Here is a 20,503-nt window from a genome sequence, read left to right as displayed (position 1 = left end):
ATCTCTGCACCATCTCCTCTATCTCCATCACTATCTTTAAGTACTTATGGAATCTACACTAGGCTTTGTGCGTTATGCTGCTGCAGCCCCAGGAATTTTCTTTTTTTTTTACCTGACTCAGTATTATTTCATAGTATACTGTTCCAATGCACTGCTGGACCAAAACCATCAAATTCTGCTGCTGCATGCAGTCTTTTTCACATAATGATGAAATACTAAATTTAAAGGTTATTTTGTATGCAAAGCCATTTCTATGTCTTATTCTTCCCTTGTTATTGGTAGAGCTCCTGTCAATCCTCTACTGTGTGTGTGTATGGACTTGTGTACGGACTGTGTTAGCTTTCAATATCCCATACCACAAACGTCAAAAATGTTAAACCTTTTGTTGTAATAAGCAATTAACGCAATTCTAATTTTGCTATGATGCCGTAGGGCTATGAGGACTGGCTAAGGCACAAGGCTGACAATGAGGTAAATAAGTACCCAGTGACAGTGCTAGAGGACGGCCGGAGGATACAGAAGGAGAGTGAGAAAATCAAGGTACCTTTCAGCAGCCACATCTTAGCTTAGATCCACTGGAATACATAATTCCTTAGAGAAATGGCTAGAGAGAAGCTGTTGGCAGCTTGGCATGACTAAGTTTGGAATAGATGTAAAGGGGAGAACATGCTCTGTCAATTTAACCGATAAGATGTTCAAACATAGTTGTGAGGGTAATTAATGTATCCAGGGTGTTGTGTGCACGTTATTTCTTCAATGCATTCTTATCTGTTTGCTCAAGGTAACAGTATTTTCATAGATTTATGGCTGTTGAACATGCATTAAACAATATTTTTCAATATTTAAAGTGAACCAAATGACTTCTGGCTGTGCTAAAGGGCTACTAGTGCTGCTGACACCACTGAGAATCAACATCCAGCTTTCAAAACGACAACAGTCTTGTTCTGTATAAAACTCTGGACAGCTGCTTTCAACACAGCGGCTCATACAGGTTACTGTAAGATACCTCCTATTACTAAAGGAACTACAGCTTAAGTAATCATTTAGCTACCAAAGAGGGCCAGATTTTTTTTTGTCGTTAGTTGGCAGACCAAACCAGAGCAAAAAGAAGAAGCCAGCTGTGAAAAGTATTAACAAGTGGTGTTTGGTTGTGTTTCTTTGATCAGGTTGGCGATGTTGTGGAGGTGCAGGAAGATCAGACCTTTCCCTGTGATTTGATACTGCTGCAGTCTAGCCGTGATGACGGCACATGCTTTGTTACCACAGCAAGTCTGGATGGAGAGTCCAACCATAAAGTAAGATGGACCACTCTGCTGTCATAAATGAATGGTTAGGTTGTTGGAAGAATAAACTTAGAACTTGTTTCCATTAAACTATATCAGTTATAGTTGTACTTAATGTTTATATAAATATGACCCTTATCAGGATTAGGATTATGAGAAGGGAAGGTATACAGGAGCATTAATTTATAGTTGGGTTTTTTCAACACTTATTGCATGATTAATAGGAATTTTAATCCATAAAAACTAAAGTTCTTCTAGTTTCTCTCGCCTGTTTCCAAAGAACAATGTCTTGGTGCCTTTTTGTGCTCAAGTGTGAGTCACAGTATTTGGGAATCTTTTGTCTTCTCATTTTATATAATGTCTGTGTGCGAGAGGTAGGGGAAAGCTAAAACAATCACGTGACTTAAGTCAGTTCACACTCAGAGCTCACACTCTGGCTCTCTCTGCCTCTTTCCCTTGTTCAGACACATTACACAGTGCCAGACACAGAGAGGGATCTGGAATCTCTCAACACCACCATTGAGTGTGAACAGCCACAGCCTGACCTTTACAAGTAGGTACTCATCATGTGGCCCCAACAGATTTACACTACTAGACTACGTTGCCTATGGTTTGTTGGGAAATGGATTAACTCAATGCCAGTCGAAATAGTCCCAAATGACTGTAATATTAACTTGTAAATTGTTAAGTGGAGAGGTGTTGGCAAGCCACTGTGTACTTATATTTTGGTTGGTTTCATATTAGGAATGGTGAAAGACAGCCTGGTATCTCAAGTTATCTTTGGTCTTCCCAGCACAGTTGATTCTTATTCACATATAGAAATCTCGCCTTAGACAGACAGCCTTTGGCTCCCCCTTGGGGCAAGGAGTTGGAATATTGTCATTTAGCTGAACATCAGAATGGTGTTTGAGATGTACTAAGTAAGCCATGGGGCCAAATGCGTACTACTCAGACTCAGTAAAACTTACAGTGTGCTGCGGGCTAAACACTGGTAATTAGCTGGCTCCCAAACCTCTGCACCTGATTTTAGGTCAATGACTATTTACAGTCTTGTGAAGTAAATTAACTCTTTTATACCTCAAGTTCAAATCAACTCTAGTTTTAACAGATTGAATAATATGCAAAACAAATGTCATGTACTTTTTACACATTACTTCATTTTCTGAGTGCTTACACAATTTTATTCCAGGTTTGTTGGCCGCATGCACATCTACAAAAATAATCAGGAGCCTGCAGTGAGGTGAGCGCACTCATGCACAACCATCTCAGCCCACTTTAAGTGAGAACAAAATCAAAACAATTGCTTAAAAACTCATTTTTTCCCCCCTTTGCATCACCAACAAATCATCATTCCATTGATCCTTCATTGCAGACAAGCATTAAAATTAAAACAGGCTGGCATGGCTTCAGCCATTGCTTCCAAAGCACTCCCACAGGCATTTATCATTTACTGCTTTGTAATGGCCATATAAACAAATGCCAGTGTCCTTCTCAAGAACACTGGGACTGGTGTAAGCCCAGACTGCAGTCACACAGTGTATTGTCACTGCGCATTTTAGAGTGGATGCCAGCTTGCCTGCCAGGTTTCCATTTAGAGAATAGGACCGTGTTTGAGTTGCACAGATCCTGTACAACTAAACTGTTTGATTTACTGATGTGATTGTGCAGGTCTTTGGGCCCCGAAAACCTACTGCTGAAAGGCGCAACTTTAAAGAACACTCAGAAAATCTGTGGTGAGTCAAATGATACTGACTTTATTACAGCAATTTATATTAATGCAGATGGCTCAGTAACTAAAAATCTAAGTAATTCCTCTTCTTGTTCTTCACTCTTTCTTTCTCAAGGTGTTGCAGTTTACACTGGCATGGAGACAAAGATGGCTCTCAACTACCAGGGCAAGTCTCAGAAACGCTCTGCTGTGGAGAAGTAAGTTTAGAAGAAAGGGTGTAAACAATTTAAAATTTGAGGCATAGTTTTGGTACACATCAATTTGATTTCTAATATTTTCAGGTCTATCAATGCCTTCCTTCTCGTATACCTTTGCATACTGGTGAGCAAGGCCCTAGTATGCACCACACTTAAGTATGTATGGCAGAGCAAGCCCGGACAGGATGAGCCTTGGTACAACGAGAAAACCCAGAGAGAGAAGGACACCAATCTGGTGAGTACACATTATCAACCTGACTGTCCTTGTGTCAAAAAAAGGAACTTTGAGTTAAGTGTCTGATAGGCACCACACCAGCACAAACCAAGTGCAAGTATAGAATACACAGTAAAAAATGTTATTATTTTATTATTTTATTTTAATCTTCTTATCCTTATTTTTTCCAGTACCATATATCACCGACTAAGATTTTAGGAATTGGAAGTGAAATAAGTGGAGTAATACACGTCTAGAGCTTCATGGGATTACCCCTGCTGTGAGAAGAATAGCTAATGGTTCTTTCTAGCATTGCACCAGTATATTATCATGTGTATAATATGGTTAATACTTACCCTCTGGTGGCTTGTAGTTGTAACTTCTGGGGGAACAGCTCCATCCATCGTATTAAAGCATTTTCCAAGCCCTAGCCTTGTTTTGATAAACACTAGATTATTGAGTAATGAATCAGTGTGCTCAGACCTGCTGAATCCTCGGAGGCGTGACACAAATTATAACTTTTATGTTTAAATATATGCCTGTGTTCTCCTTTTTCCCACAGTATCTAAAGATGTTCACTGACTTCCTGTCCTTCATGGTGCTCTTCAACTTCATCATTCCGGTGTCCATGTACGTGACGGTTGAGATGCAAAAGTTTTTGGGATCCTTTTTCATCACATGGGACAAGGACTTCTTTGACCCTGAAATCAAGGAGGGTGCATTGGTCAACACCTCAGATCTCAACGAGGAGCTGGGACAGGTCAGACAGATGGAAAAATTTAAATGAAACAACATTTAAATGGCAGAAATTTGTGTCATTAGGGAATTGCTTTGTGTAAACTCAGCATTCCCATGAGTTTTTAAAAACCTGTAATTCTTATAATTGATATTTCCAGTCAATAAAATGAATAATGTCAAAATAGAACAAAATGTCCTGGAACAGGAAAGTTCTTAAAGGGGCACATCACCGTTCTTTAGTCTGTGGAAACCATTGTATAATGTCTTCTGTGGCTCTAGAAAATAACCCTGATGATTTTACCAAAAATGTCTTAAATATACACCTTTTTCTGTACTGTGTTCTTAAATATTGTACAGGTGTAATTTATAGAACAACAACAAGCACTGTCAAATTCTGACTTTGGAAAATCTTAAAACACCTACTAAGCGTGTAGAGAGAACACTACTACTGTATGTCATACCTGCAAAAATGCCATCATTTAAGATGTGAGGAAAAATATTTTTGCACGTATATAACTCAAATCTAATACATACAAAGGCAGCATTTAAAGCTACAAAAATAATGGACTTTCCTTAATTAATGAAAAAAAGCGTTTTTTGTTTTTTTCATTTTAATACTTTTCTTTGTTAAAAAAAACAAAGTAAGATTACAGGAAAAACACCAGATTCTCTGTGCTGTCCCGACTTTTCCTGTTTTTTTTTTTTTTTTTAATTTTTTTTTAATGGCATTTCTAACTCAGACATTGCTGCCATGGATTAGTCACACTTGGCCTGCAAGATGATTGCTTCAGTTACAGTTGATGCTTCGTTAAACTGATTAATGCACTGTAATTCTCTCTGGGAATAATTGCATAATCTTATTGTTGGAACCTGTTAAACGGGCAACTGAATTTTAATGCGGTTGGAGGAGTCTGTCATGTCTTTTTATTACATTGCCTGCAGGTGGAGTATGTCTTCACAGACAAGACAGGCACTCTCACTCAGAATAACATGGAGTTCATCGAGTGCTGCATTGACGGCTTCCAGTACAAGTACCGCGACGCCACCTCAGAGTTGGACGGATTCTGTGTCACAGATGGACCTGTGAACAAACTACAGCAGAAAGCTGGCAGGGTGGGTGTTGTGCTCTCCCTCCATCTGTTGTAAAAGTCACACAGGCAGCAACATATGGTCATTACATAGCTCGCTGCTCAGAAAGACCCTTCATAGGTCACCCACATGCAGTCTCCTTGACATGTCAACATATGCACTCAACATGGAGGGGGAGCAAAGTGGCTATGTGCTCTTGACATGATCACCTTATAACACTTTACAGACTGTTGCACTTCAACATGAATGTTGATAAGAAGTTATTTTATTCAAATGGTTGTAAATCCAAGACTTTATCTAAGCTTTAGCTACTGTATACCACTCCATGTGTGGCTTTGAATTTATTTTTAAGGAATATAGTTATAAGTTAAATTTATTTATACATTTATTTTAACAGCATGTACTGTATGTTATTTTACTGTATTAAGCAAGTTCATGTTGTGTTGTTAGGAGAAGGAAGAACTATTTCTGCGTGCCCTGTGTCTGTGCCACACAGTCCAGGTGAAGGAGTCTACAGAGCAGGGTCAAGGCCTAGGGGACGGACAGACAGACCAGGTGGATTGCTTAGGGGTGGATGGAGAGGGGCTCCATCCACTGCAGGAGCAGAGAGGCTTTATAGCCTCCTCACCTGATGAGATTGCTCTGGTCAAGGGTGCCATGAGGTAAGAGATGGGCTGTTATGACATAGTGAGTTGAAATGACATTGTAACAGTTGTTCAGAGAACAAGCATGTTGGTTGAATAGGATTATCACAGAATGTATTTTGAAAATCCTAGATACAGTGCATTCAGAGAGTATTCAGACCCCATCACTTTTTACACATTTTGTTATGTTGCAGCCTTATGCTAACATCATTTAAATTAAAATTTTCACTCATCAGTCTACATTTAATACCCCTAAGTACTCAGAACCTTTGCTATGACGCTTGAAATTTAGCTTGGGTGCCTCCCATTTCTTATGGTCATCCTTGAGATTTGTTTCTACACCTTGATTAGAGACCACCTGTCTTAAATTCAATTGACTGGACATGATTTTGAAAGGCACACACCTGACTATATAAGGTCTCACGGGTGACATATAGTGCATATAGGAGAAAAACCAAGCCATGAGGTCAAAGGAACTACCTGCAGAGCTCAGAGATAGGATTGTGTCGAGGCACAGATCAGGCAAAAGCTACAGAAAAATGTATACTGTATTGAAGGTTCCCAAGAGCGCAGGGGCCTCCAGAATTCTTCAGTGGAAGAAGTTTTGAACAACCAGGACTCTTCCTAGAGCTGGCTGCTCAGCCAAACTGAGCAATTGGGGGAGAAGGGCCTTGGTAAGAGAAGTGATTAAGAACACAATGGTTATACTCAGCTGAGCTCCAGATATCTTGTGTGGAGATGGGAGAAGCTTCCAGAAGGACAACCATCACTGCAGCACTTCATCAATCTGGGCTTCATAGCAGAGTGGCCAGACAGAAGCCTCTCCTCCATGAAAGACACATTAAAAGCTTGCTTGGAGTTTGCAAAAAAAACACCCAAAGGACTCTTTTAGAAACAAGAATCTCTGGTTTGATGAAACCAAGATTGAACTTTTTGACCTTAATTCTAAGCATCATGTCTGGAGGAAACCAGACACCCCTCATCACCTGCCCTGTGCCATCCCTATGGTAAAGCATGGTGGTGGCAGCATCATGCTTTGGGGGTGTTCTTCAGTGGCAGGGACTGGGAGGCTTGTCAGGGTTGAGGGAAAGCTGAACAGAGCAAAGTACAGAGAAATCCTTAATGAAAGCCTGGTCCAGGGCACTCAGGACCTCAGACTAGGCTGAAGATACACCTTTCAATAGGACAATGACCCCTAAGCACACGGCCAAGACAACACCGGACTGGCTTAGGGACAACTCTGTGAATGTCCTTGAGTGGCCCAGCTGGAGCCCTGAGTTGAACCCGATTGAACATCTTTAGAGAGACCTGAAAATGGCTGTCCACTGACAGTCCCCATCCAACCTGACAGAGCTTGAGAGGATCTGCAGAGAAGAATGGCAGAAAATCTCCAAATCCAGCCGTGCAAAGCTTGTCACATCATACCCAAGAAGACTTGAGGCTGTGATCCTCGCAAAAGTTGTTTCAATTAAGTTATGAGTAAAGGATCTGAATACTTATGTTAGTGTGATATTTCAGTTTTTCTTTTTTAATACATTTGTAAAAATTTCTAAAATTCTGTTTTCACTTTGCCATTTTGGGGTACTGAGTGTAGACTGATGGGTGAAAAAATGAATTTAAATGATTTTAGCTTAAGGCTGCAACATAACAAAATGTCTGAAAACTTTCTGAATGCATTGTAGGTATACATGTCATTACTGCATTCATTCATAGAGCACATGAGTATAAAAGTGGCATATTTATGATGATTTGTCCCCATCTGCAGGTATGGCTTCACATTTCTGGGTCTTGAAAGTAAAACCATGAAAATTCTCAACAGGAACAATGATGTTGAAATGTAAGTCTATAATTACATAGACAAAGTTTTTTTTTTTTTTAGTCATATTTTTCCAATTACATGTGCACTACAGCTCTATTTTATTTACATTTTGTAATTTCCAAAGGTATGAACTCCTTCACGTGTTGAACTTTGACCCAGTGAGAAGGCGAATGAGTGTAATAGTGAGATCCAAATCAGGTGAGCTTGAGATTACTTTCAGGCTTATTGCGTGAACTGTGATTTAGCGCTGGCCATCAGCCCTCACCACGCTGTGTGTTTTTTGTCTATAGGTGATACACTCCTCTTCTGTAAGGGAGCAGACTCTTCTATCTTTCCCCGTGTCAGGCAGGAAGAGGTCGAAAGGATACGCATGCATGTGGAACGTAATGCAACCGTGGGTGACATAAGAACATTGCCTCTCCAAATTTAAATTACAGTTTTAAATTATGTACTGTATGACCTTAGGGTCAAATTAGAAATTTTATATTAAGATTACAATGATTTTGCGACAGATTTTTTTTTAATTTTTACAATTTTTTATTGTTAATGTGGGTTTCACTGTTCAGGAGGGCTACCGGACACTGTGTGTGGCCTACAAATATCTGAGTGCAGAGGAGTACGCCCAGGCAGATGAAGGATTGAAGGAAGCTAGACTGGCTCTGCAGGACAGAGAAGAGAAGCTCATGGCTGTTTATAACCAATTGGAGACTGGGATGAGTTTAATAGGAGCTACTGCTGTAGAAGATCGGTGGGTGTTCACATAACATACGGTAACCGTACAGCTCTCACAGATGAATGTGCTGATGTTTAAAGTTGTCAAATGTCTCTCATTTGGTTATCTTGCATGTTGCTGTTGTCTTTCCTCTCCCCAGCCTCTCATTAAAGATCCATGCCAAGAATTTTAGGTAGTGAAGTCCTCATACATAAAGAAATCTCCGAATACTCCTAAAATTAATAATAGAGACCAAAAGTTTGCAGAAGCCAGCTATAATCAGCATGTCATAAACTTCCCATTTTGACTAACTATTCTTAAAATAGATTTGTCACTGTTTAGACAGGTATGTCACCTCTTTGTTCAGTTGCTGTAATGAATCCATACTTCCATTGAATTATTTATGTATTGTTTATGCAACCTCATCACTTCCTGCATCTGTTTTACAGTAGAAGGCCCTCTGCATCCTTTTCCTGCTTCATGCCCTTTGTTACATGTCACCAGCTTCCTGATAGTGTTTTGTCCAGTATGACATTGCCTATCTAATTTGAAGTGAGTTGTTTGGTGACCGCCAAGAGTACCCAAGAGTACCCCCTTTTCCCCCCTAAATCCAAGATTTAAAAACTTATAAACAGGAAGCAGGTATTGTTTTATGTACTGTTGAAATCAGAAAGTGCATTAACTACCACAAAATTGATGAAACAGCTTATTGCATCAGCATACATCAAGGCACTTCATCTGACATGTTTATAATAAATTAATTTTCATCAAAGTGTGATTATTGTGTTCTCAAATTATTTGAGTAAAAGGATATGGATATCAAAAGACACCCCCTTTAATATACTATTGCTCTCTTAGTGTCACCTCAGTCATGGTACGTTTAGTATAAACAAATGAAACTGTGATGAAGAGATGTGTGTGTTTCACAATTAGGACCACATATCCCACAGCCCACTCTGACACCGTCTGAGAGAAGACAGTCTCATCCTCGTTTAAGTTACAGTTGCAGTAGAAAAGCGACAGCCTTGTTCAGGTTTTGTGTCTTAGAAGTAGTGTAACAACCTTCCACGTGTCTCTCTTTAATGTTCTTATCCCCCAGGCTTCAAGAGGAGGCAGCAGAGACCATGGAGGCTCTCCAGGGGGCAGGTATTAAGGTTTGGGTCCTAACAGGGGACAAGATGGAGACGGCAAAGTCCACCTGTTATGCATGTAGATTGTTCCAGAGAAGTACAGAGCTGTTGGAGCTAACAGTGCGCACTCTGGAGGATGGAATGAGGAGGCGTGAGGAACGACTGCATGACCTTTTGATTGAATATCATAAGAAAGCTGTGCAGGATTCACCACCAGTTAAAGCAGGCGTCACCAGGTTGGTACTTAGATGTTGTGATTTGCTCTTATTTAACCAAACTAAACCAAGCTAACTAAATCTTATTGATGACTAAACCTGAGCCCACTTCTCTTCTCTCTTGTAGGAGCTGGTCTTCAGCAAACCAAGACTATGGTTTTATTATAGATGGAGCCACTCTGTCAATGGTGCTCAACTCCTCCTCTGAATCCAACTCTATTTGCTACAAGAACCTGTTCCTGCAGATTTGTCAAAACTGCACAACTGTGCTCTGCTGCCGCATGGCTCCTCTACAAAAGGCACAGGTCAGAACAATCAGTTAAAAAGTGTCAAATATTTATTCACTAAAGAACTGAAATGATGTTTTTAAAGTGAACACTTGGTTTCAGATTATTAAAAATGTTGCCCCTCTTTCTTGCTCCATCTATAGATAGTCAAAATGGTGAAGAACTCTAAAGGCAGCCCAATAACTCTTTCCATTGGAGATGGTGCCAATGATGTCAGCATGATTTTGGAAGCTCATGTAGGCATTGGTAAGAAAACTACTGCTGAAGTGACTAACAGATTTCTAATTATTTCCAAATGGAGGCAAAAGGTAACATTTTGGAAAAGGCAATGTGTAATTATTTGGTCTTGGTGTTTCAGGTATTAAGGGTAAAGAGGGTCGCCAGGCGGTGAGGAACAGTGATTATGCCATCCCCAAACTCAAACACCTCAAGAAACTTTTGCTGGCTCATGGGCATCTCTACTATGTTCGCATTGCACACTTGGTGCAGTATTTCTTTTACAAGGTAGGAGGAACAGATGCTTCAGTCACATTAGCTTTTTATCAGTCTTTAGGCTAAGAACTTGTTTTGGGTTTTCAGCAAAGCTTGCATTTCCAAAACAAACCCACACACTTGATTTGAGGATTATGTGGTGAAGAGACAGATTTGACAGGATCAGTCTTCTTAACAAGTTAAACAGATTTTTAGTTTGAACTCAGGTTAATGTTTTTCATTTTTGTACCTACAGTATAAGCACATGGGAACTTAATAATGCATTTGATGTGCTTTGATTTTTTTTTTTTTTGATTTTTTTTTTTTATCCATCCGTGTGAGCGTGTTCTCTGTTTTCCCCGCAGAACCTTTGCTTCATTTTACCTCAGTTTTTGTACCAGTTCTTCTGTGGCTATTCCCAGCAAGTGAGTATGTCCTAAGGCCCTTTGAGGTTCAAAGATGTTCTGAACATGAAAGGAGGCAGTGTCCCTTGAATCCATATGTCCTGGTCCTCCTGAATGCCAGACTCTGCCCCTCAGATTGCCCCTCCCTAATTACCCCTGGGATGTTTGAGCTCTGACTGATATGTTTATATACTGACTTAGACTACACAGCAGTGTTGACATAAAACAGACATATGTCATGTTTTGCAACCATGATACATTGTAGGTGGACATTATGTTACAATGGTGGCATGTACGTATGCCCTTCATGTATGTAGTCACACTGTTAGGATAGAAATTGGAGCACAATGATGTGTTTATTTTTATAAAACCCGTACAGATTTTATGGTACTATCTTCATGTAAAAACTGCTGCTGACATAGAAAACATCCACTTATTAGAGCATTAGTGAACACAGAGATCATCCTTTTTTAAGATAGTTGAGTATTATTTTGGTATGTCTGTTTGTAAAAGTTGAGGGTGAATATTTGATTCACCCTCATGCCACATGGTCCCCAGCTTAGATCTTTCATAAGTGCATGAAAGATGTATATAAGCTTGTCTATATGACACACTGTGTGTGTAAGTATGATGGCGTGTATGAGTTTTGTCCTCTCCATAATATTAACCCCTGGTTGCCCCATCCATCCTCCTCCTCCTTCACTCCCCCCTCCTGCTCCCATTATCCCCAGCCCCTGTATGACGCAGCCTATCTGACGATGTACAACATCTGCTTCACCTCTATGCCCATCCTGGCTTACAGCCTCTTGGAGCAGCACATCTGCATTGAGGTTCTGCTGGACAATGCTACCCTCTACAGGTAGACCTGGGAACCTTAACTTATCTGCAGTACACTTCGTGGTAGATGTAGATGTGCTTGTTAAGTTGCTTCCTTCAAGTAAATCTTTCAATCTGTATTTTAGTCTTTTAAGTTGAAAGAAATAATAACAAAAATAAGGAAAACAGAAATGCACCCAAGTACTTGCACATTCACAAAATAAAGTCATAAAGATATTATAGCAATGACCGAAAAGGTGTAGGCTGAGCCATGTCTTCTTACTTTTTGCCCATAGATTATTATTCACAATACAATATATGAAATTTACTGAAAAGTTACACAGCCTCTCTGCTAAAGCCGAAATTTAGTTTGGCATTTCTGCTTCTTTAACACACCGAAGAAATAGGTGGCCCTGCCCCACATTAGCTATTTGATTTTTATATTATACTATACTATAATTAGGCATTTACTTTGTTGTCCACCATTTATATTTTCAATTGTATTGCTGTCACTTTTGACCATATATATGCCCTTGAATGTAGAAACCCACTGAAATCGACCACAGTTCACAGTTACCTTAAACTATGTGCTGAAGCAGCTTAAGACTTCATCCATGAGACCAAACCTTGAAAGCACGAGATTATTTTCAAGTTTTTATGCCTCCACGCCAGCGACAGCAATGGCCAGAGGCATTATGTTTTTGGGTTGTCCGTCTGTCCGTCCGTCCCATTCTGGTGAGCACAATATCTCAGGAATGCCTTGAGGGAATTTCTTTGAATTTGATGCAAACGTTCACTAGGACTCAAGGATGAACTGATTTGAATTTGGTGGTCAAAAGTTAAGGTCACTGTGACCTCACATAACACGTTTCTGGCCATAACTCAAGAATTCATATGCTAATTAAGACAACATTTCAAACAAATGTCTAATAGGATAAAATTATTAAGCGATAACATTTTATATCCAAAAGGTCAAAGGTCGACTTCACTGTGACATCATAATGTTCTGCAAATACACTTTTCTGGTCATTATTCAATGCCATAACTCAGGAACAGAAGGACAGATTGTGACCATTTTTTCAGATACTGAATTGGATGACATTGATCTTGGGTGCCCACCTTGAAACTGTGGTGATTGGATAGATCTTCTGTGCTGCCGGGTTCAAGATGTGTGTGAAGCATCCACGTTTTAGAATTTGTGGCTTCTTTTCAGCAACATCCATATTTGAAGCCTTGTGTAGTGTCATGGCTACAACTTTGTGTTCTATCAAAATCACCTTTATTGGCCAAGAGTGTGATCACATACAAGGAACTTGACTCACAATTTACACACTAATGCGGAAGACATACAGCAGATCAAGAACAACTAAACTTAACAAAGTCAAATCAAATACCTTTTGTTAAATAACTTCAAAGTCTTCATTACATATATGAGTCTGGAAAGACATGCATGTAAATTTCAACTTTACTTGTTGGTGGAGGCATATAACCCGGGAGGTGGTAATTCTAGTTTGGTTTAGGGAGAGTGGTTCATATTCCTCCCTCAAATATTTTATGCTTCACCATTGAGATTCTTTGCAAAGAGACATAAAACAATGAGTTTGTTCATCTTTCTCTTTCATGATTTTCTTTAGAGCGATTGCTAAGAATGCCATGTTACGGTGGGGACCATTCCTCTACTGGACGTTACTGGGAGTCTTCCATGGATTGCTCTTCTTCTTTGGTGTTCGGTATCTGTTCAGTAACCCAGCGTTGCAGGACAACGGCCAGGTTTGTCCTCTGATTTAATTCGCCTTCTAAATGGGTTTGCTATTAAATTACTTGAATAAGCATTGTCTCATAAGTACATCTGCTCATTTGTCTTACTTAAATCCAGGTTTTTGGGAACTGGTCCTATGGAACAGTTGTCTTCACTGTCCTTGTCTTTACTGTCACACTAAAGGTAAACCACTCCCTTATTGTTCATTTATCTCATCTTATGAAATGATGTATCATTAGGGCAGCCATTTCACATGAGAGTTTGGAGACGATGTTTTATCCTTCAGAGCAGCGACATTGGTAAGGTATGTTGGATATTTGACATGTGCATTTGTGATTTTTGTCTGCTGTTCTAGCTTGCTCTGGACACAAGGCACTGGACGTGGATCAACCACTTTGTAATCTGGGGATCCCTGGCTTTCTACGTGTTTTTCAGTTTCTTCTGGGGAGGAATAATATGGTTAGAAAACAGTTAACAGACCTGTTATTTTTCATTTCAATGCAACCCCTGTGGCTCTTGCAGCCAGTGTAAACCAAAGTGTTCTCTATCCTGCAGGCCTTTCCTGAGGCAGCAGCGTTTGTACTTTGTGTTTGCCAACATGCTGAGCTCGGTGTCAGCCTGGCTTGTCATCATCTTGCTCATCATACTCAGCCTAATGCCAGAGATCCTGCTTGTGGTGTTCCGCAAGCCTCGCGGCCCCCACGCCCGACAGGTAGAGTTGAGACAGGCCTTCACACACACATTTGCACTTTCCTTCACTTGCTCTCTCTCTCACTCTCTCACTCTGTCTCTCTCTCTCTCTCTCTCTCTTTGTCTACTGCCATTTATTTTGTGTGACTATTTAACTGTTTGTTTTCTCAAGGGTTTGGTTGTTATTAATGGAGCCCATCCTTGATGTATTTCCAAATGAAGCGAAATACAGGGGTGGGATAGAATTGTGAGAGGGATTTGAATCAAATCCCTCAAAAGTGATTGGATCACGCTAAAGTGGGCTTGCCTTTGTATCTACGGAGTGATGCTTCACTGTAGAGGACTGCTGGTCTCAACTCCCAGCTGCCTCACCTGGGCTGTTAGAGCAGGAGGTCAAAGGAGAAATGAATGAATTCAACTTCAACCACAATCTTTTGAAAAGTAAACGGTTTTTGACAGCTGACAGCACACACCTCTGACTCATGAAAGGACTCTGTGACATGTGAGCTCACAGTCAAATGTTATAACAAGATGATAAGATGAGTCATCAAAAATATTTTAATGTTTTAAAGGAAGTGAAAAGAGATGGATTTTGATATTTAAACACTCAAAAATGACATATGTTTGGCATATACCAAGATAACACAGGGTTAGAACTTGGATTTTTTTTTTTTCACTGCATCTTAAGTTCAGGCCGTTAATATCCTAGCGTTTTTTAAATTTTGTTTTATTCTTATTTTTTTTGAGGGACAGACATTTCTCTGACATATTTTGTCATTACAATTCGCTCCCAATGAAGTAAATGTGTTTCCAAGCAGTTGGAAATGTTTAGTGGTATGCGTGTGTTTCAAGCGAGACTTAAAATTGTGTCTAGACTCGTGTTATTTGGGGAAAGTAACTCATTTCCGACTTTGTTTTCCTAACTTGTACTCTCTCTCTCGCTTTAGCATTTTAACACTTTCCTCTTACTCTGTCTCACCCTCTCATTTCTTTCCTTCTTCCTCACTGGACCTGCCTCCTAAAGATGAAACATCGCCTTCCTTCCTCGAGGACATCTACTATCTTCATGTTGTCGCAGACCGCTAGCACTCACAGCTTCTCTTGGAGTGACTGAGGTCTCTTTTTCTTTCTGTCAGCTCTTATACTTAAGACTCTTCCTGCAGAGTATCTGTGTCTGCCAGTCTTGCTTGTTTCCTACCTGTTGTGTCCTTCCTCTCCCAATGTTAGACTCCTACCTTACCCTCTAAAGTAACTCGGGCTGTGTTCTGTAGTTTTTTACAGTCCTCACTTGGTCGGATGGATTAGGTCAAATAATTCAGATTAGAGATTATTACCTCAGAAATGCCATTTTTGGAGGGCCCCATGTTTAAACCTTGACTTGAGTGCTTTTCTTTAGATATACTGTATGTTTATTGTATTGGGAGAAGTGTTGGTCATTGGGGCGGTGTGTACCCAACTCTGCAAGCAGTGTGGAGTAGGACCAGGTGTCCATGCTGAAAACGTGCAGTCAGTCTTCCATCCTTGTCTGTCAAGTTGTTTCAGTCAGTGTCTCCTCCCAGCTGCCTGTGCTGCTCCAATGCCTGCTGCCTCCGCATGTCCAGTCAGGTGAATGCAGCACGTCAAAACACCAAGACTTACTTGCATGAGGCTCAAGTCAACAACCTCATCCTGGATCCTCACCACAATCCCTGCGGGCCACTGCATTTTGTCTGTTTGCGTGCGTGTAATATCGTACATTCTTTTGCGAAATTTGCAAAAAGATACTAGCCCTGTATTAATCTGGACTTAATTTCATTATCCACCTGACCAGTTTTGAAGTCTTTGTGTGTGTGTGTATATGTTTATTCCCTATGTATGTTCGTGTGCGAGAGAGAGTACAAGTGGAGCGAGAGAGGCGAAGTGTCTATGTGTTTGTTAGCGTAGTGATATCATTGGTGTCTCTTGCCTCACCCTTCTAGAAGAAGCCGATTCAGTCGAGCGTGGGAGGCCTCCAGTCTCCCCGGTCTTCAGCCAGGCCCCTGCTCATGAGAACGTTTTCAGATGAGTCCAATACTGTCATTTAAGCAGGTACCAGCCCACCATCAGGCCATTTAAGCCAATCAAAGACTCGTTACCCCCAACAACCTCTCCAGCAGCTCTGGTCCCTAACTCTGAGTTTTAACAAGAGAATCAAAGACATAATGGCATACAGATCACATCCAGCAAGACCCAGTGTGTTCCTGTGTGTTGTGCAAGCTGCTTTTGGCTGGCTGAAGAGACGCACCTTTTACATGTCACTCAAGTTTCATGTCAACATTTTTGGTTAAAATGGTCAAATAGTGTGTGTTTTTATTATTATTTTTTTTAATAATGTGACTGCATCTCTAGGCCTAATGTTGCAAATTTAAACATTTTTTTACAGACACAAGCTCCTTTCAGCCTCCATTTGAAGCCCAGCTTACATTATCTCCTGCATGTGCTTTTAAAAAACCAATTTTGATTGTGTTTGATTTCAGGCCATCTAATTTTTGGACTAGAAATGTCTGAGTGTGTGGTGTCGGTGTCAGTTTGCTTGGGTTTGCTTATCTGACAGTTTGAATCAACAGAGCTGGTCTGTGTTTATAACTTCCACAGCCTGACATTTATGTACTGTTTGTATCATGGTGGTTTTCTCACGGTCGTTTCGTCCTGTGTGCACATCCAAACCTGTTGGTGGTTGTTGTCTGCTTACTTTCGTGGCAAATGATGTATGCATTTGTGAGTGCTGAGCTTGGCTCACTGCATGATGTGATGCTTCCCTAACCTCAGACCGAATGCAGTTGCATTACCTATAGGGGCTAGACAACAAAATAAATGGAAACACCAATATAAAATATTTTGAAAATTGAAGCAGTTAAATATGGGACAAAGTGTTCAATATAAAAGAAATATTATGTAATAAATAATCTGAATAAATTCAAACAAAATGTGAAATATATATACTGAAATTATGAAATACTTCACTAGGTCCAGATCATTTTCACAGTTTTTATCAGAAAATGTCTTTTGTGTTTTGTGTTTTGGTCCAACCCCTGTAGGTAGGTCTGAATGTCATTCACAATGTCTTCCCGTCACTGTTGACCAGGGTCACCGATACCTGTTGCTTAACAATAGCCCCGACATTTTTTGCAGCAGCAGTTTTCCTCATTTAACCTGCATTTCTATCCTCCCTGTAGCTGTCAGAGGGTGGCCTCCTACAAGCATCCAGGTAAACCAAAAAGAGACAAACTTAACCTAACGTTCTGTTCAATGTCCCTGCTGAGCTTCAACAGATCATTAGACGTGGATGAAATTGGGAGTATTTCCTTTACTAATTTCTGCTTCTCTCTGGTGGCGGGAAAAGGTATAATTAGTATGGATTAGTGATGTATGGTGCTATGTGGCCAGTCACTGCTTCTTTGATGATTCTTGGTGATTCCATGTTGGCACAAGCTCATAATGAAAACATTGAAGTAAAATCTGTCTGCTTTTCACTTTTCCAGATTGCAGCTGTAACACCACTATCCTACAAGCACCTGAAGGAGCGTGAATAAAAGGCAGCAAGGACTCAAAACAACAGTGGCATCAGCCACATTCAGGATCCTGTGCTAGTTGGGTCAGAGCTGATCGGAGAAGAAGAGGAGGAGGAGGAGGAGGAGAAGAAGAGCATGAAAAAAATCAGAAGAAAAAGAGATGTGCTGCCTGGGGGGGAGGGATGAAATGGGGTTTAGCAGTCTTTTGACTTTTGTGTTATACTCCGTTCTTCTCTGCCCAAGCCCAACAGCTCCTAAACCCCACGCATGCCTGCAGAGCAGTGCCCTGCATTATTTTTAAAATATCTACTCAGATGACAGGCATGAGTTTCCTTTCTTTGATTTTTTTTTTTTTTTTTTTATAAAATACTGGCTTACAAATGAATGCAAACACGGCTGCCTTGTCAGTAGCTCTATCCAACTGCTGTGTTTTAACAAGCAGTTGTTATATCCACTCCAAGAATGGTTCACCTGCATGAAAGAAGGCTCAAAAGAACGATTTACTCCACTGTCACTGTATTCTGCAACCTTTTTATTAAGACATTATGATCCTATTCTCAACGGTTACACTTAAAAAGGTTATTGTTCTTTACAATTGTTATGCTTTCCAACAGTTATTCTTTATCATAACATGGTTATCATATGTTTTAGAAAATATACGCATCCTCAAAAATGGTTTCTGGTTTATAGATGATTATGTGATTATTTGTTTCCAATAGTGAATCTACAGTCTCCATTGCATACTAAAGTATAAGAGGAGTTAATGGAGACCATATTACCACTCAATCCAAAAAGTGTGTGTGCGCGTATGCAAGATTGAGAGATAGATTAGAGATATTAAGCATGTTCTGGCAATGAAACATTGCCTGGAGCATTACCTAAGTCTTCCAACCTCAGAGATAATTTAAGAGAGTCCAATTAAGATGAGAAAATTAATATATGTGTTGTATATAGCTTAGAGATGTATGACAGCACCTGCTCAAAGCCAAAAAGATGAACGTTATCCGATCGGATTCTGTCCACACTAGTGTGACCTGAGTGGTGTGTGTATGCGTATATTACATAAGTACATGCAACTGTACTGGATAAGAAAAGCCGGAAATGCCTGTGAATGAGAATCAGGATTACTTGAACCTTGTGGATGTAGTTGAGTTAGTAATTTCCTACACTATTAAGAAAGATTTTTTCATTGCCTAGATGGTCACTAAGGCACATGAATATATGCCTGAGCTTACACACGCACATGTCTGATAGGTGAGACCGTTACACAAAGACTAACCGCACACATTGTATACATTAATGCACACATGCACGACAACCTAAATGAGGTATTTATGTTCATTACCCATTATCTAGTTTGCATAATTTGTCTCAGTCAGGCTGATGTTGGAGTGTAAAGAGAACCAACTCCAGACCTGCAGAGTCAACATAGTTAATGCTACTGTGAGGCTCCATGCCTCATTACCTTCTTTGTGTGTAGTGCTTCATACATTCCATTTAAATATACCATTATTTCAAACACTTTTAAGATACTGTTTTGGAACTGTTTTCTGCCACAAACATGTATCTTCTATTTGGCATATTTATTTTTAAGTGTAATTTTACTCACAAATGTTATATTTTTATTACATAAATCTTTTTTAATGTGGAGAGTGTTCAGCTTTGTGCCAGTTGAGTTAGCGTGTGTTACTCCAGCCCAAATGTGAGCCTGTGCCAATCCCATTAGATAGTCTTTGTCATATATACAAAGACAGGCAGCCCCCCACAAACACACTCCCAACATCCCAAAATCAACCTCTGAACTAATATCACTCCTTTTGCCAGGTGATCAAAGTCACATTCACTACTTCACTCATCTCTGCTCAAACAGTAACTCCAGTACTATAAATTTTAGTACTGGCCTTGTATTTCATCCCAATGACTGTAGCCTGACATATCTGATACAGTTCATCTGCAGAATGACACAAACAGTCATAACACCAAGTGCAGTTTTAAATTAATGCTTATTATTATTAATGCTTATTTGTTCTTAACAACTGAAAAAATTAAAATGCATTTCAGCATAAATTTTCTACTAAGCAAGTCTGTTTTTCTGGTGTTAGCATTGCTGAGGAGGCTGTCCTTTGCTCTGTGACATGCCAGACTGCACTGTGCCGGAGATACTGGATGTAAGAGGGACACATTGAGAGGGGCTGCCTGCTTTGTTAAATGAAAAACCTTTAAGTAACATCAAAGATGCTATTTTCTTCTAATCTAATGTTTTGCCTGTCTAATGAAAAGTATAAAAGAATGGATTGTATTTTTAATGCAACATTTTTCCAGCCACTTTTGTAAGAAAATCAAAATGTCCAAAAAAAAAGCACGAGAGGCTCTGTGGTTATGGACGCTGTCCCTGTCTGTAAGGGGCAGAGGTGGACACCTTCAGGCACCTCAGCAGCCCGGCGTCATACAGCAGGGACACCTCGCCACCTCCAGCCCTTTGGGTCTCCAGCCTGAACACTCCAAACCTCCAAGCTGAATGTACCTCTTTGAAACTAGTATATTCGAAACCTGAAGATTTTCTGTAATAAAGCAGAATGTTTTGAAGATAAAGCAATGTCTTAAAGTGCTTTGTTACACCAACAGCTATGTCAGCAGGCTCAGTCTGATGTGAGGATATGAGTTTGCGTGGGCGGTTTGGAGTCTGTGTGTGTGTGTGTGTGTCTGTGTGTGTGTCTGTGTGTGTGTGTGTGTGTATGTGTGTTTGTGTGCATTTGACCACACTAAGCAGATGCTG

The 20,503-nt window shown here is 40.1% G+C and overlaps 1 protein-coding gene across 4 annotated transcripts in view; it reads left to right on the top strand.

The window, feature by feature from the left end:
• Window positions 1-20,319, top strand: part of atp11c (ATPase phospholipid transporting 11C) — a 44,289-nt gene extending 23,970 nt beyond the window's left edge. The window contains exons 6-32 of one of the 4 annotated variants that reach the window (XM_040119707.1): window positions 433-540; window positions 1,167-1,295; window positions 1,748-1,836; window positions 2,473-2,523; window positions 2,952-3,016; window positions 3,128-3,209; window positions 3,294-3,444; window positions 3,986-4,183; window positions 5,104-5,274; window positions 5,701-5,912; window positions 7,660-7,731; window positions 7,838-7,911; window positions 8,004-8,107; window positions 8,280-8,461; window positions 9,525-9,791; window positions 9,898-10,075; window positions 10,201-10,303; window positions 10,416-10,561; window positions 10,894-10,953; window positions 11,664-11,791; window positions 13,383-13,518; window positions 13,625-13,690; window positions 13,863-13,966; window positions 14,063-14,219; window positions 16,156-16,264; window positions 17,392-17,423; window positions 17,698-20,319. In XM_040119707.1, coding sequence (XP_039975641.1) covers window positions 433-540; window positions 1,167-1,295; window positions 1,748-1,836; window positions 2,473-2,523; window positions 2,952-3,016; window positions 3,128-3,209; window positions 3,294-3,444; window positions 3,986-4,183; window positions 5,104-5,274; window positions 5,701-5,912; window positions 7,660-7,731; window positions 7,838-7,911; window positions 8,004-8,107; window positions 8,280-8,461; window positions 9,525-9,791; window positions 9,898-10,075; window positions 10,201-10,303; window positions 10,416-10,561; window positions 10,894-10,953; window positions 11,664-11,791; window positions 13,383-13,518; window positions 13,625-13,690; window positions 13,863-13,966; window positions 14,063-14,219; window positions 16,156-16,260 — 3,138 coding nt within the window. In that variant the 3' untranslated portion in view covers window positions 16,261-16,264; window positions 17,392-17,423; window positions 17,698-20,319. The remainder of the gene's footprint in view (window positions 1-432; window positions 541-1,166; window positions 1,296-1,747; window positions 1,837-2,472; window positions 2,524-2,951; window positions 3,017-3,127; window positions 3,210-3,293; window positions 3,445-3,985; window positions 4,184-5,103; window positions 5,275-5,700; window positions 5,913-7,659; window positions 7,732-7,837; window positions 7,912-8,003; window positions 8,108-8,279; window positions 8,462-9,524; window positions 9,792-9,897; window positions 10,076-10,200; window positions 10,304-10,415; window positions 10,562-10,893; window positions 10,954-11,663; window positions 11,792-13,382; window positions 13,519-13,624; window positions 13,691-13,862; window positions 13,967-14,062; window positions 14,220-16,155; window positions 16,265-17,391; window positions 17,424-17,697) is intronic. The other 3 variants (XM_040119708.1, XM_040119711.1, XM_040119710.1) reach the window with 3 other exon arrangements.
• Window positions 20,320-20,503: the final 184 nt, after the last annotated feature.

This window comes from Xiphias gladius, chromosome 23 (assembly GCF_016859285.1).
Source record: "Xiphias gladius isolate SHS-SW01 ecotype Sanya breed wild chromosome 23, ASM1685928v1, whole genome shotgun sequence".
NCBI lineage: Eukaryota > Metazoa > Chordata > Actinopteri > Istiophoriformes > Xiphiidae > Xiphias > Xiphias gladius.
Note: the sequence above shows the minus strand (reverse complement) of the source record. Positions and strands in the feature narration are given on the sequence as shown.